Raw genomic sequence first — 15240 nt, 5'->3', positions numbered from 1 at the left:
GGATTATGGTTAATCTGAAACAGCTTCTGCTCCTAAACCATATCAATGCTTTGTGTCTATGGATGCTTATACAGTTGCTAAAAGCTTATGTATGTATGTATATATATATATATACAGTTGCTAAAAGCTTATGTATGTGTGTGTATGTATGTATATATATATATATAATATATATATATATATATATATATATCTGTATGTGTATGTATATGTGTATATATGTATGCATGTGTATATGTGTGTGTATACAGTATAAATATATTCGATAATATTTTCTGCTTAATGAATTGTAAATATATCTGATATAATGTCTATTTTTCTCTCTCTCTCATCTCCTCTCTCCATTTGTTCCCACCATTATATAGTGTGAGGTGGCTCTTGCGTTTCAGTAGCTACAGAAAGCTGTTAACGTTTGTTGCTAAAACAACAAAGTTAAAACACTGGCATTAATAGAAAGAAACCAGTGCTCATCTGAGTCTGGAGAGAACCCCCCCCCCCCTTTCCTCCAGAAAACCAAGTGCTCTACAAATGGATTTAAAAAATGTGTTTTGAAGAGAATACTGACTGATGTTTTAATCTCGACTCTTCTTCTCTAATGATTAACAGTGCCTGGAACATATTCATAAAGTAAGGGCCACTGCTAGAAACACAAATGTTCTCTCCCTCTGATCTTTTTTTTTTTTTTTTTTTTTTTTCATCTTTGTTTCTTTTACTTTTTTAACCCATTTATGCATAAGTTTAATTTTCATTTAACAATTAATTATAATCGATAAATGTTTTGTTATGTATAATTTTTCTGACTGATCTGTTTGGGGGAACACTATGCCTTAATGGGTTAAGAAATAAAAAAAAAAAGAAATTTCATTTGAATCGTTATGAAGTTTATAGATCAGCCCCACTGGAGTTGATTGATCTTGTTGAATGTGTTGTTACAAATATGATGGACAAAGTTATTCCCTGTCACCCTTGTATTTATTGCTGATGCCTATCTACGTCACTGATGATTATGTCTATATAGACCAGACATATTAAAACATCTTGACTTTTCCCTCTAATTCCACTTCAGCCATATCACTGTAATTCTCTCTTGTGAAACAGATAACGACTGTTATATTTCTTCTCTTCGTGTCATTCCATCCATCTCATTCGACACAGATCTAACTCTGATTCCCACCTATCCATCCACTGCAAGCAGATAAGTCTAAAAATGATTTGACAATCATCTTGCAGTTTGCAGGTTCACAAGACTCACACGGGTGTCTCATTTTATAGAAAGAACACTAAATTCTACATCATTTCAATTTCTGAGGGATTGGCATAGGATATATAACTGGTACAAGGAATCTTCTTGGTGAGAGTGGGATTAGCCTGTGATAGTCTTATTTCTAAGGTAGTGTTTTTTCTCAACCACGTAATATAATGGAACAGAACAGAGTAAACAAATGGTCTTACATGATTATCTTTCTCTTAACCCTTTAGCATTTAGATTATTCTATTGAATGAAATGCTTATTTACTTACATTACTTGAAATTAATCCTAGATTATCTTGTATTTTTGAGATTTTGATGTTATAACTGTTTATTTTCAGAATGACATTGTAGGGTAGGTGTGATAGGCAAGATCTGGCCTGTTTGAACCTAAAGCAGGTAAAATATTTTGGCCGGATATGGCCAGTTTAAAAGCTAAAAGGTTAATCCTACTTGTTGCCTTGATATCACCGAAAGTTCTGGTTTAAAGAATATTGAAGAAACAAGTACTTTACATTATTTTCCAATGCACTGCTTTAGTTTGTAGTTAGTGCTGGTGACAAAATAAAAAAAAAAAGCAGTCAGTACATACTATAAAGTGGTTGGTGTTAGGAAGGGCATTCAGTTATAGAAACCAAGTTATAACTGAGATTAGTGTTTAACATGGCCCTGTGGCTCACAGGATCCTGTCAAGCCATCCAGCCTATGCCAGTATGGAAAACGGATGTTGATGATGATGATGATCTGTTCTTGGAAGGATGGTGGAAACTTAGTCTCCCAGGTCTCGATACGTTTGTAACAAAGTAATAATGGATAGCTTCAGCCAATATGTTGTTCCATTAGGAAGCAACATCACATCGGTGAATTAAAAACACTAGTAGAGCTAAAGTTAAGATGTCTTACAGTATTATTACACCTTTTAGTAGGATTTTTGAACTCAAGCATAATGGGGTGGGGGCTTCAATTTTGCCTTCCATTCTTCCAGACTAGGTTATAAACCATTATTTGTATTTTAAGAACCCACCTAATCTCCTCTTCATACATATTTAAAAAGCAAAACATTCCACAGTTCCTGGGGCAGGTCTTTAGTTTACTGCATCCCGCCACCCTGGGTCCCATAAGCCTATACAACAGACTCAAAAGTACAGGGTGGGGCAGAGTAGACGGACGTTTTTGAAAAATTCACAAAATCAATAATTTTAGCTGCAAACAAATTTTTATCGACATCAGTGTGTCCATATTGAATTAGCATTTGTCAAAATCAAGTGTGGAAAACAACATCCATCATGTAGTGTCTGTTTTCATTGATGCATTCTGGGGTCCATACCATTCATGGGGCCCCCACCGGTCTCCTATTCATTAATGTACCTTATGTACTAAGTGCATTCACTCAACATAAGATTGTGTTACGAATGAGAACAGCTTGGTAAATGTTGAAGTGGTGTTGAAACTCACGCTAAACTGCTGTGACAGATTCGTTATGCTCTATCAACCACAGCACCATGGACTGAATGGTACCTGTCGGACATATGTCCCTCCGTCTGGGGCTGAGTAATAGCCATTTCAAAACGTCTGTCCTCTCTGCCGCACCCTGCATTACTGTGCTATTGTCTTGAAGTTGGATGAGCATCTGTGTTGTTTGAATTCTGAAATATGACAGTGGAGGTCGACTTTAGTGGGTATCGATTCAGTCAACCATGATACTTCTTGGTGTTTGGTTTATAGTGTTGCCAACCTTGAAGATGGTTGACATTTCTTAGTTTTTGTCATTGGTGGCGGAAGTTTTCTCAAATTATGTTTTTTTTTTTTCCTTTAAAATATTTTATTGTATTTATTTCTTGGATAATTAAATATTGTTAAATTTTGAAGTTTTCTTTGTTACGTTTATATATTTGTTGTGCATGATTTTTTTAATGTAAAATCTTGTGTTGAAACAGATATTGTTGTATTTCGGAATGGTCATTTTGCCAGTTTAGCCAATAAAAACACACGCACTATATATTTGGTGTTACTTTGCTTCAGTGTTATTTATTTTTTACATTAAACTTAATCTTATTACGGCCAGAGTTCTTTTGTCACACTCCTGTGACCGCATCAGTGGTCCTTTGCTTTCTTCTTTGTGTCTCTCCTTACTAACTGTCAGCCATTTTGTATTTCTATTGTATGTGTCTTCATTTGTGCATGCGTATATCTCTATGTGCGTCTATGTTTAGTTAGTGTTTGCGTGGGGGGAAATGCCTGTAATATTTGTATCTTCTGTTTAATTACATTCGAAATAAGATTAAGTTCAATGTAAAAAATAAATAACACTGAAGCAAAGTAACACCAATATAGTGCGCATGTTTTTATTGGCTAAACTGGCAAAATGACCATTCCGAAATACAACGATAGAAGTTTTCTTTATTTTTATAACTTAACACTAGAAGTACCAAGCAGTCGTGTATGACCGCTTTTGCTTTCTACTTTTTAATTACTACGACTACTGAATGCACAATCATGAGCACCATTTCATACATATGTGTGTGTATATATTTTTGAACCCATTTCATATATATGTGTGTGTGTGTATATATTTTTGAACATAAATAAATTTTTCGAATCCTTTATTCACTGCATTAGCTTACATTTAAAATAAATTATATTAAATAAAGATTTTCAATATCGGTCAAAAACGACCACTATGGTCCTTGCAAGAAGTAAGAAATGTTGGTACTTCTAGTGTTAAATGATACTGATTCTATCAATTGTGCAAGGGTAGCTGTGAGGCTAAGAAGCTTTCTTCTTGGTCACACATGGTTTCAGGTTCAGTCTCCTTGTGTGTAATACCTTGGGCTATTGTTTTCTACTTTAACTCCAGGCTGACCAGTCTTGTAAGTAGACTTAGTAACAAGAAAGAAGCCTACAGTTCTATATTTATGAGACGATGAATTATGTACATTATTTAAATTATTTACATTCGACGGATATTTGTCATCTTGTTTGTTGTTCACGTTTCAGCTGATATACCTTCCAAGCCTTCTTCAGGTGTCTTGGGGAAATTTCGAACCTGGGTTCTCATTCCTAAGGTATTTTTCGATGTTATTATTATTATTATTATTATTATTATTATTATTACTACTGTTCAGGTCTCTGCTTGGAATCGAACTCAGAATCTTGGGGTTAGTACCCAGCGCTCTTAACCACTACACCATATGCCCGTTGGCAGGAATTGAAGTTGAGTTATGTCCCTTCTACGTCCATTGAAGAATACCTTAGGAATGAGAACCCAGGTTCGAAATTCCCCCAAGACACCTGAAGAAGGCGAAACGTTGTGTTAACAACAAACAAGATGAGGACAAATATCCGTCGAATGTAAATAATGTAAAGAAAGAAGCCTGTCGTACATATATGTTTGTCCTTGTCTTGACATTGCATCTTAGTTGTAAATAAGTGTTATTGTCATTCATTTCCAATATTACCTTACTTGAAAACTGCCTCGAGTTGTGAACTCATGGAAAAATGGACATTCAAAATATGGCGGTGATAAGCAGAACCGGCAGAAATTGAAGTTGAGTTATGTCTCTTTATACTGACCATGAGATTGCACCTAAAAAGTTCCCTTCCGAGGCACAAGTCTGGGCAAGGTTGTTTTATGGGAGACCAGCAGTTGCCAAAGCATACCAACCTCCCATCTTTACACCACTGATGTTATCCAAGGGAAAGGTAAAGGCTACAACACATCTTGGCACCAATGAGTGAACAGGAACCATGTGAAATAAATATTACAAATCATTATATTGATGTAACCTTTCACTATTTCTCAGTGTTATGTTTCATCTGCTGCTTGCACTTCTCACGACCTTAAGGAAAAATAGCAAGCAAACTGATACACATTGCATGGAGGCAAAGCATTACAGTTCTTGTAGTTAGTATCGAAACCTTAACCATGTTGCTCAATGCCTTGTTGTACCTTACAAAGTTAAACGGAAGACAGTGCTATTGGTCATTTGTTAATTTGATAACAATACTACTGGTCATTTGATTATAACCCCACCACACACCTTGTTAATGATGAAAATGGATTGTGGGCAAATTTTTAAATCGGATGCTCCCTAGTCTTGATTGAGGGGAATGGCACAAATGTTTTGGAAAACTGAACTTCAAAGTAGGGCTAATCTTCCTAGACACAGATACTATGCTGGTGGTTCTCTATGTAGAATCAACTTATGTTTCTGACTAAGATACTTGACTAGTTAATAAAAACAGGAATCAGACTACAGGTATTTCTTATGAAACCCAGTAACAGAACAAGTTTTTCTGAAGAAGTGTCTTCTAAAATACCAATAAGCCAACCAAAGCTTTGAATATGATTTGATAGGTGGAAACTGAAAGAAGCCTTTCTTTTTGTCATTGTCATTTAATGTCCACTTTTCCATGTTTGATGGCTCAGATAGCATTTTGAGGAAGATTTTCTATGGTTAGCTGTCATTTTTGTAATCAACCCTCACCTGTTTCCAAGTGAGGTAATATTTCTCCATGGATGACTGGAAACCTCTCTGGTGTGACAGCAATGCTTGTTTATAAACATTACATGATGTCAACATAAGGGTATACAATGAGCTTCTTTCAGTTTCCTTCAGCAAAATCAACTCAAGAGGTTTTCGTCAGTGTGAAGCTATATAACAAATGCTTGCCCAAGGTGCCACACACGGGACTGAACCTGAAACCATTTGGTTGGGAAGTAACTTATCACCACAGCCACACTAATGCTTATTATCATCATTTAACATACATTTTCCATGCTGACATGGGTTGGACACATTGTGTGTGATGGTCATGCAGGTGGTGTCCACTTGTAATCTTCAATGAAAATATTTGGGCATAGTAAGCATCACCTTGCTTGGAAATAGGTGAGGCTTGACAGAAAATCTGCCTAAATTGTATGGATCATTCCGATCCATGCGAGCATGGAAAAACGAGTGTTAAAACAACATGCACTCCATCAGTTACAACAAAAATTCCAGTTGATTCAATTAACAGAACAGCTTGCTTGTGAAATTGACATGCAAGTGGCTGAGCACTCCACATGCATGCATATCCTTAACATAGTTCTGAGAGAGATTCAGTGTGACACAATATGAAAAGTTTGGCCCTTTGAATTACAGGTAGAACTCACTTTTGCTAGCTGGGTGAACTGAATGTGAAATAGAGTGTCTTGCTCAAGGACACGAAGTACCACCAAAGATTGTGTTCATGACCTTACAATCATGAGCTGACAACTCAGACCACTAAGTCACACACATTCATGGTGTTAAAGCAATGATAATGTTGACATTTATTGACCGGTTCCAGTTTTAAAATACTCCAAAACAGAGAGAATGGTTTTGAAACAGCTAAAAGCAAAAGTTTGTTTTGAATCTAAAATAATATCAAAAATTAACTGGCTGTGTGGTAAGTAGCTTGCTTACCAACCACATGGTTCCAGATTCAGTCCCACTGCGTGGCACCTTGGGCAAGTATCTTCTACTATAGCCTCAAGCTGACCAAAGCCTTGTGAATGGATTTCGTAGACGGAAACTGAAAGAAGCCCGTCATATATGTGTGTGTATATATATATGTATGTGTTTGTGTGTCTGTTTGTCCCCCACCAACATTGCTTGACAACAGATGCTGATGTGTTTACGTCCCCGTAACTTAGTGGTTCGGCAAAAAGAGACCGATAGAATAAGTACTAGGCTTACAAAGAATAAGTCCTGGGGTCAATTTGCTCGACTAAAGGAGGTGCTCCAGCATGGCCAAGTCAAATGACTGAAACAAGTAAAAGAATTACCAAACAAAAGAAATGAAACCCAATATTATAATAATAATTATTTAAAAAAATTTATTAATTAAACCCAGCAGCTGTTGAGGGTGGGGGTGGAGGTTGAGCAATACTGATGTCTGTATTTTAAGTGTTTAGCTACATCTGCATGAAGTATCAATCTTTGAAGTTCTCGAGCCAAAGGGGTAAGTTCTTACATAGTTGCTTGACCTGCTAGAAATAGTAGCTAAACATTTCAGATCATACCCTATTGTCATAAATAAGGCAAGGACATATTAGATTATGTTAGCATTATGCTGGAATGTCTTTATAGATGTACTTGATCAGAACTCAAAAACAACAACACTGAAGGCTTTGATTGTATGTAATATGAACAATAACAAACGCAAATTCAAAAGTCCAATGTTGTTCCCTGTTACCATTAGCAAATTGTCAGACTGCAATGATTTCTTTAACAGCGATTCTACAGACAACAGCATCGACAAGGTTACCAATGTTTAATTCATCAGCCGTAACTTTGTACATCTGCAAGTAAACAACAAAGTGAAAGTATAATCTATTCTTTATTGCAGTGTATTAATGATACTTAGATTATCAATAACAACAATAAGTATTTTATACAGTCCAGTAATAACTAAACAACTATCATAGTCATACACTAACTACAACTGTCTAACACATTCAATGCTTGCTAAACACTGCTGTGTATTCATCGTCATCATTTAACATCTATTTTCCATGCTGACGTAGGTCTGATGGTTTAATTGGAGCTGCACCAGGCTCCAATCACCTGTTTAGGCTTGGTTTTTATGGCTGGATGCCCTTCCTAATGCCAACCATTTTACAAAGTGTACTGGGTATATTTTGTGTGTCACTAGCACAGCACTCAGTATGTGTCACTGGCACAGCCCCCCTGTATGTGTCACTGATATGGGTGCCCTGTACGTGTCACTGGCATGGGAACTGTTTATGTGCCATCAACATGAGTTCCTTCTATGAATCACCAGCGTTAGTTTCCTCTACGTGTCACCAGCATAGGTGGTAGCAACCACCAAGATTCACTTAGCTTGATGTATCTTCTCAAGCACAGCAAATCGCCAGAAGTCTCAGTCACTTGCCATCGCCTCTGTGAAACTCAACAACCAAAGATCATATTTCACCATGTTGTCTCATGTCTTCCTGGGACGACACCTTTCACAGACTCCCTCCACAATTAGAAAATCAGCACTTCTTTACACAGCTGTCCTCATTCATACATGACTTGACCATGAAATTAAATATTAGCTAAATAACACTGAACTAGTGTGTTGGGTCATTCATTTTGTGTTTTTCTTTTGTCATTAAAGTACAGATTAGACAAATATAATGAGGCATTGCTTTGTAACCGGATCATTTTCTGGTCACTAATCCTTACATATTTTTCAAGGGTTCACATTTTTGAGGGAGATTTGGCTGTTACATCTAACTGGTTAAGTGACTGAATAGAGGCTTGATGTGTTTTCACAATTGACTTAACTAGTATGATTATCTGGATAAGAGATATTACTAAGCAAAGTAGCTAGTTCTAATCTCCTTTATGATTGCCAGCTGTTGCTAGTACACTGCCGGCATATCCCAAAACCCCTTCGGTGGGAATTGTGCCACCGGAGTGGGGATTTGAAGACTCTCCCTATGTGAAGGAGGAATTTGTAGGCCTGTTCCACAAGGGAGTGGAAATCCAAAAAATGATCAAAAAGTTTAATAAAAAAGGTTGAAGGGAAGGGATTCTTACCTGTACCAAGAACCCTGATTGGCCTCCACAGGTAGCTGTGGAGGTCGTGTAGGAAACAAATTTGTTCAAGGTAACGGAGTCCTTCCTCGAAGACACATTCTGCTTCATGCTGAAGCACTCCAAACTAGAACCATCAAGGTGCTTGAGTGAGGCATTGAGCCTGGTCGGGTGACGGTGGAGTGGGAAAAATTAAGAGGCTTAGAGCTCGTATTGTGTATCAAAATTAAGGTAAGAAGTTTAATGCCTCGGTTTGTTGTCTTTAAGAGGCTCAGTGCCTCAATTTATAATGAACTATGGAACTAAAGTAAGAGGTTTAATACCTCGTATTGTTTTTACTGTGTAAAAAAAAAAAGAATAATGTTTTAGAGAAGCAAAAAATCGGCGGGTGTTTTTTGTCTTCTCCCAACAATATCATCCCTTTTCATCATTCATCTCATCAATGTTTTTGTCCAGCCTGCAAGCTACTCCCTCTGTATTATGCTTTTATGGCAAAATTTTGAAAGGTCAATTTTTGCTTTTCATCCGTAAGGTGGCGAACTGACAGAATCAATCGCACACTGGGCAAAAGGCTGAGTGGCGTTTCATCTGTCTTCACATTCTAAGTTCAATTTTTGACTTGCATCCTTAAGGTGGCAATCTGATAGAATTGTTAGCATGCCAGGCAAAATGTATGGTGGCATTTGGTCTGTCTTTATGTTCTGAGTTAAGATTCTGCCAAGGTCGATTTTTGCCTTTTATGCTTAAAGCAGCGAGTTGGTAGAATGCTTAGCAGCATTTCGCCCATCTTTGTATTCTGAGTTCAAATTCTGCCAAGGTTGACATTGCCTTTCATTCTTTCGGGGACATTGAAGTAAGTATCAGTTGATCACTGTGCCAAAATAATTGACCTGACCCCTTATCTGAACCTGCTGACCTTGTGCCAAAATTTGAAACCAATATTTGAGATAGAGAGATAGAAAGTGAGAATGCTTAGCAAGAACTGCAAAGAGTTAACCCTTTTGTTACCGTATTTATTTTGAGATTCTCTGTGTTTCTTTCAATTAATTTTGAATATATAGGCATAGGAGTGGCTGTGTGAATAGGTGTAGGAGTGACTATGTGGTAAGTAACTTGCTTACCAACCACATAGTTCTGGGTTCAGTCCCACTGTGTGGCACCTTGGGCAAGTGTCTTCTACTATAAACTCGGGCTGACCAAAGCCTTGTGAGTGGATTTGGTAGATGGAAACTGAAAGAAGCCCATCATATATATATATATATATATGTATGTATATATATGTTTGTGCATCTGTGTTTGTCCCCCTAACATTGCTTGACAACTGATGCTGGTGTGTTTACGTCCCCGTAACTTAGTGGTTTGGCAAAAGAGACTGATAGAATAAGTACTAGGCTTCCAAAGAATAAGTCCTGGGGTCGATTTGCTTGACTAAAGGCGGTGCTCCAGCATGGCCACAGTCAAATGACTGAAACAAGTAAAAGAATAACAAAGAATCTAGTAAAATAACTTGGTTATCATTAAGCTGGTGTAAGGAACATAAATTATGACTAAGGTTTGGTGGAAGATTTTAATTCAAAACTTATGAAAATGAGACATTTGTACTACAGAGCCAGAGCTGGTTTCAACTGGGTTGGTATTGAAAGAGTTATTAAATATAAATAGTGGTGATACGGTTCACTCGATTCACTCACCTTCTTTATTTCTGTTTCATCGGAGAATTGAGGAAGCAAGGAGACCGAGACTAAGTCCCCTTTGATCTTTGTCTTCATCTGTGTCAGGACAGTGTGGTTGACATCATCAACGATGGCTGTGAACAATGTAATGTCTTTGTCACCAACACCAAACTTACGGAAGGAGTCAGAAATCTGAAATATATAAAGCATAATAAACATAGGTGCAGCTTCTTACCATACAGCCACCCCTGCTTTTAATATTAAATTCTGCTAAATAAGCAATATCTAAACGTAATTGATGCCAGGCCCGCCTGACTTGCTTCTGTGCTGGTGGCACGTAAAAAGCACTCACTACACTCTTGGAGTGGTTGGCATTAGGAAAGACATCCAGCTAAAGAAACATTGCCAGATCAGATTGGATCCTGGTGTAGCCGCTAGCTTTCTAGACTTCAGTCTAACTGTCCAACCCATGCCAGCATGGAAAACGGATGTTAAATGAAGAAGAAGTACCCCAAGACTAGTGACATGCTGGTTAAACACGTAACCAATCTGGGGACCCCCACCAAAAAAAAAAAAAAAGACCCCTCTGACTGATAGACCTTCATACTAGCCTACCTACTGGCACACTGTACCTGCTTTTTGTTCAGAATAAAGGTATTTTACCTTGCATTACTGATTCAGTTAATTCACTGGTAAGGTCATGGCTGGAACAACTTTGAATAAAGGCATTTTAGCTTGCATTAATGGGGTGACATGTTATGTTAGAACGGAGAGTATGGCTGAAATCTTGCAACAGAAGAATTTGTCGAAGTCAGGGAATCTAAGAAGAGTTCCACCACAATACACTAAAGGCAATCTTTACATGGTAATTTGACCTGCTAGAAATAGCAACCAAATTTCCCTCAAATTACACCTGGCTATCTTAAATAAGGAATGGATTCATTGGATAATCTAGTCCAAAATACATAGTTCATTTTTAAAAAGTGACACGATATGGTCCCAACTAGGATGCCTTTGATTATAATTCCATGGCAGGATGGTCACAGCTGGAAGGCCTTTGATCATAGATCTGTGACAGGACGGTCACAGTCAAATACTTTTGATCAGTTCTGTGACTGGGTGGTCATGGTTGGAGCCATGATCATAGATTTACTCAATCAAGATTGATCTGAGGCTAAACAACATCTTCCAGTTAGTGGTGGATAAACTGCAGATGAACTTCATAGCATACAAATATTTTCGAGTCACTTATGACTTCATTTAGTGGTCCATAACTATTTTTTTTATCTACAGACCCCTTTGATTACTATTTTATTTTGGTGGATCCCTTGACCATTTGATGTTTAACCCTTTAGTATTCAGATTTCTCTGTGAAAAGTGATGCTTATTTTCAATGCTTTGAACTAATCATGAAATATAGCTTCTGAGATTTTAACGAAGTAACTTAATTTTTAGAATGATATTGTAAGGTTGGTGTGAGAGGCCAGTTCTGTCCAATTTGACCATAATACAGATGGAATAGATTTGCTAGATCTGGCCAGTTTAAATGCTAAAAGGTTAATATTTCTTTTACAGATACTTAACCCTTTTGTTACCAACCTGGCTGAAACTGGCTCTGTAGTACAAATGTCTTGTTTTCATAATTTATGTTCCTAACACTAGCTGATACTAGGGTGAGGGCACGTGGCTTAGTGGTTAGGGCATTCGGCTCATGATCGTAAGGTTGTGAGTTTGATTCCCGGCGACGCGTTGTGTCCTTGAGCAAGACACTTTATTTCACGTTGCTCCAGTCCACTCAGCTGGCAAAAATGAGTTGTACTTGTATTTCAAAGGGTCAGCCTTGTCACTCTCTGTGTCACGCTGATTATCCCCGAGAACTACGTTAAGGGTACACGTGTCTGTGGAATGCTCAGCCATTTGCACGTTAATTTCACGAGCAAGCTGTTCCGTTGATCGTATCAGCTGGGACCCTCGTCGTCGTAACCGGCGGAGTCTATTTTTAAGCTGATACTAAATTCTTTGTTATATTTAAAGTAACTGAAAGAAATACAGGGCATCCCAAAATAAATTCCGTAACGAAAGGGTTGATATCTATTGTGTACATTACACATTCATCTGTGTAGTTTGAACTATGTAAAATGTTAGAGAAAAAAATCTAGCTGTTTCTTGCAATACATACATCTAAAGCAAAAATTTTTTAGGGGCTCTTCAAATACTACCCTAGATCCCCAATTTATTATTTACCCCCAAAATCTTTTATGGGCCCTCAGGGGTCATATGAACCCCGGTTGAGAACCATAAACTTAGGTAAACCTGAGATGAATTTCCTCACACCACATTATAACACCTTCCAGTTGCTGTGGTAGATGAACTTGAACTGAACTCAACTACATCATACAACAACATATTCTCAAACTGGACTTACCCCTTTCAAAGGAGACAAGCAATACAGTATCTCAGAATGGATGTTTTTGGTAATCATCTTCTTAGTACGTCTGTGATGAAGAGCCTTGTGTGCTGCTGTGAGGACTTGGAACTGGTCATGAATCTGAAAATGAAAACAAAACTTTTTTCAGCTTCATTGAAGAACAACAACAAAATAAGATCAACTGTTATCTTTTATCTTTTACTTGTTTCAGTCATTAGGCTGGGGCCCTGCCTTGAAGAAGCTCAGTCAAACAAATTGACCCTAGTACTAATTTTTTTTTTTTTAAGCCTAGCCAAGAAAGATGATACGCTGGGTTGACCTTGATGGAATATGAGCTCAGAACTTAAGGGACCCCCAAAAAATATCGTGAAGCATTTTGTCTGAGGCTCTACTAATTCTGACACCTATCCACCTAAATAAAAAATAATTAATAATAATAATCCTTTCTACTATAGGCACTTTGGTCTAGAGTGGGACTTCAAACACACAACATCAAGTCTGACATACCCACAATCAAATGGACAAGCTGAGCGTACAGTTCAAACAGTAAAAAATCTGCTCAAGAAAACAGAAGCTAGTGGCCAAGATGTCTACTTAGCTGTACTTAAATACAGAAATACACAAGTTGACATGGTCAATCTATCACCAGCTCAAATGCTAATGAGCAGGCACCTGAAGAGTCGCTTACCTGTGGCCGATGCCTTGCTGAAACCTCAGGTACAAGACCAGAAACAGCTACATGATCAGCTGAAAGCATGTCAAGAACAGCAAAAGTACTACTTTGAGAGAAAGTAGAGTTACCTCCCTTGAATCCTGGACAGCAAGTCAGGATCCAAGAAAAACAGTTATGGAAGCCTGGAGTTGTCAAATCAGTTGATGACACACCAAGATCCTAACATAACAGCGTCAGATGGAAGACAGTATTGATGAAATCGCCGTCATCTGTGGACAGCTGCTGAGAATCCAACAACTCAGACAAATGGAGAATGTGAAAAAACTATGAACTGTGATACAGATCAGTCTGAGACTACAGACACTATCTGTAATCAAACTACGAGATCCGGACGAAATACCAAAAGTTGTCATCAAGAACTCTTGAATTCGAGAAGAGCTCCAGGAAAAGAGAGATTCATGAACTGTGTTAAATGTTAAATTTCGAGTTAAATAAGTTGAACTGTGTTAATTGCTAGAAAGCATATTTCATTACTCTTTCCACATTTGAAGAAGTTAAAGATATATTCATGAGTTTTGAAAAACGTTGCTTTATCAGAATGATAATGAATACCGTAAATCCTCGAGTATAACTTTTGGGCCATTCAATCGTTTTGAGTTTCATGTCGCATTTTAAACTTGAGGAAAGTCTTGCATATTTATAATGTGCAAGTTATGTATGTATGCATTTTTGTACATGTAGTGTATGTCGCTAGTTTTCGCTATTACCTATTTCATTTGTGTATGTAAATTTCCCAGAAGAAAACTAGATCTACGTCGAAAAAGCCGTATTAGTGATAATATTTCAATGTTTACAGTTGATAACACGTGCTGTCAAGCACACGGAAACTAACGAACGAATCTTGAGAAGTCTGAGACTCAAAACGATTGAATGCCACTTTTGGAAACAAAAATTCAGGGCAAAAACTTACGAGCGGACAAATGTGCATTCCGTCAGGACGAATAATAATCATAATAATCATAGGGCAATCTTAGGTGTTTTATGGATCCCGAAAGGAAATATAAAAATCGACCATAGTGTTAAGGAATGTTAAGTGTGATATCTCTAGCGAATGAACAATTCATAAATAGATAGTGTTTGGGGTGCAAATATAAAAGAAGTATTTTTAATTTTAATCCGACATTCTTCATCCCTAACGATAAAATAAAGACGAATAAACGGTGGTTACCATGGACGTTTTTAAGAGCGCAGCTTCAATTTCTCCGTTCATCACAGACTGTCGTACTTCTTTCATATTACCAACGTTGTTAAACAGTGCAAATGTAACATGACCTCCTCCTTGTATGTTGATAGTGACCACATTAGATGAGATATCACCAGCATCAGCTGCCGATGCAGCTGGAACACTTGTCTCAGCCATGTGGCTTACTTTGAAATTTCATTCGCAGACACTGTTTAGTATTTATTGAAGAATTAAAACAAGTTGATTGTTGATTATTTCAATTATAATTGAGTTGTTAATTGAAATTAAGTAAACAATTTTTATGTTATCTTTTAAAGATTGTTTGTTCTCGGTTTATTGCGTTTTATATAAATGTATCGAAGAAGAACAATATAGGTTAAAACGGAAATTTCTTTCAATTTAGTTTC

General features: G+C 37.3%; 1 protein-coding gene across 1 annotated transcript; it reads right to left on the bottom strand.

Moving 5' to 3' along the window:
* Nucleotides 1-7398: 7398 nt before the first annotated feature.
* LOC115211995 (EKC/KEOPS complex subunit TPRKB) lies at nt 7399-15050 on the bottom strand. The gene is made up of 4 exons (XM_029780778.2): nt 14819-15050; nt 12915-13037; nt 10508-10681; nt 7399-7573 (listed from the first exon to the last, which is right to left on the bottom strand). Exons 1-4 carry the CDS (start codon nt 15008-15010, stop codon nt 7481-7483), a joined length of 582 nt encoding a protein of 193 aa, XP_029636638.1. The 5' UTR covers nt 15011-15050; the 3' UTR covers nt 7399-7480.
* Between the last annotated feature and the right edge of the window lie 190 nt (nt 15051-15240).

This window comes from Octopus sinensis, linkage group LG5 (genome assembly GCF_006345805.1).
Source record: "Octopus sinensis linkage group LG5, ASM634580v1, whole genome shotgun sequence".
In the NCBI taxonomy this organism is placed as follows: domain Eukaryota; kingdom Metazoa; phylum Mollusca; class Cephalopoda; order Octopoda; family Octopodidae; genus Octopus; species Octopus sinensis.
The sequence above is the reverse complement of the archived record's forward strand: the minus strand, read 5'-3'. Positions and strand labels throughout refer to the sequence as shown.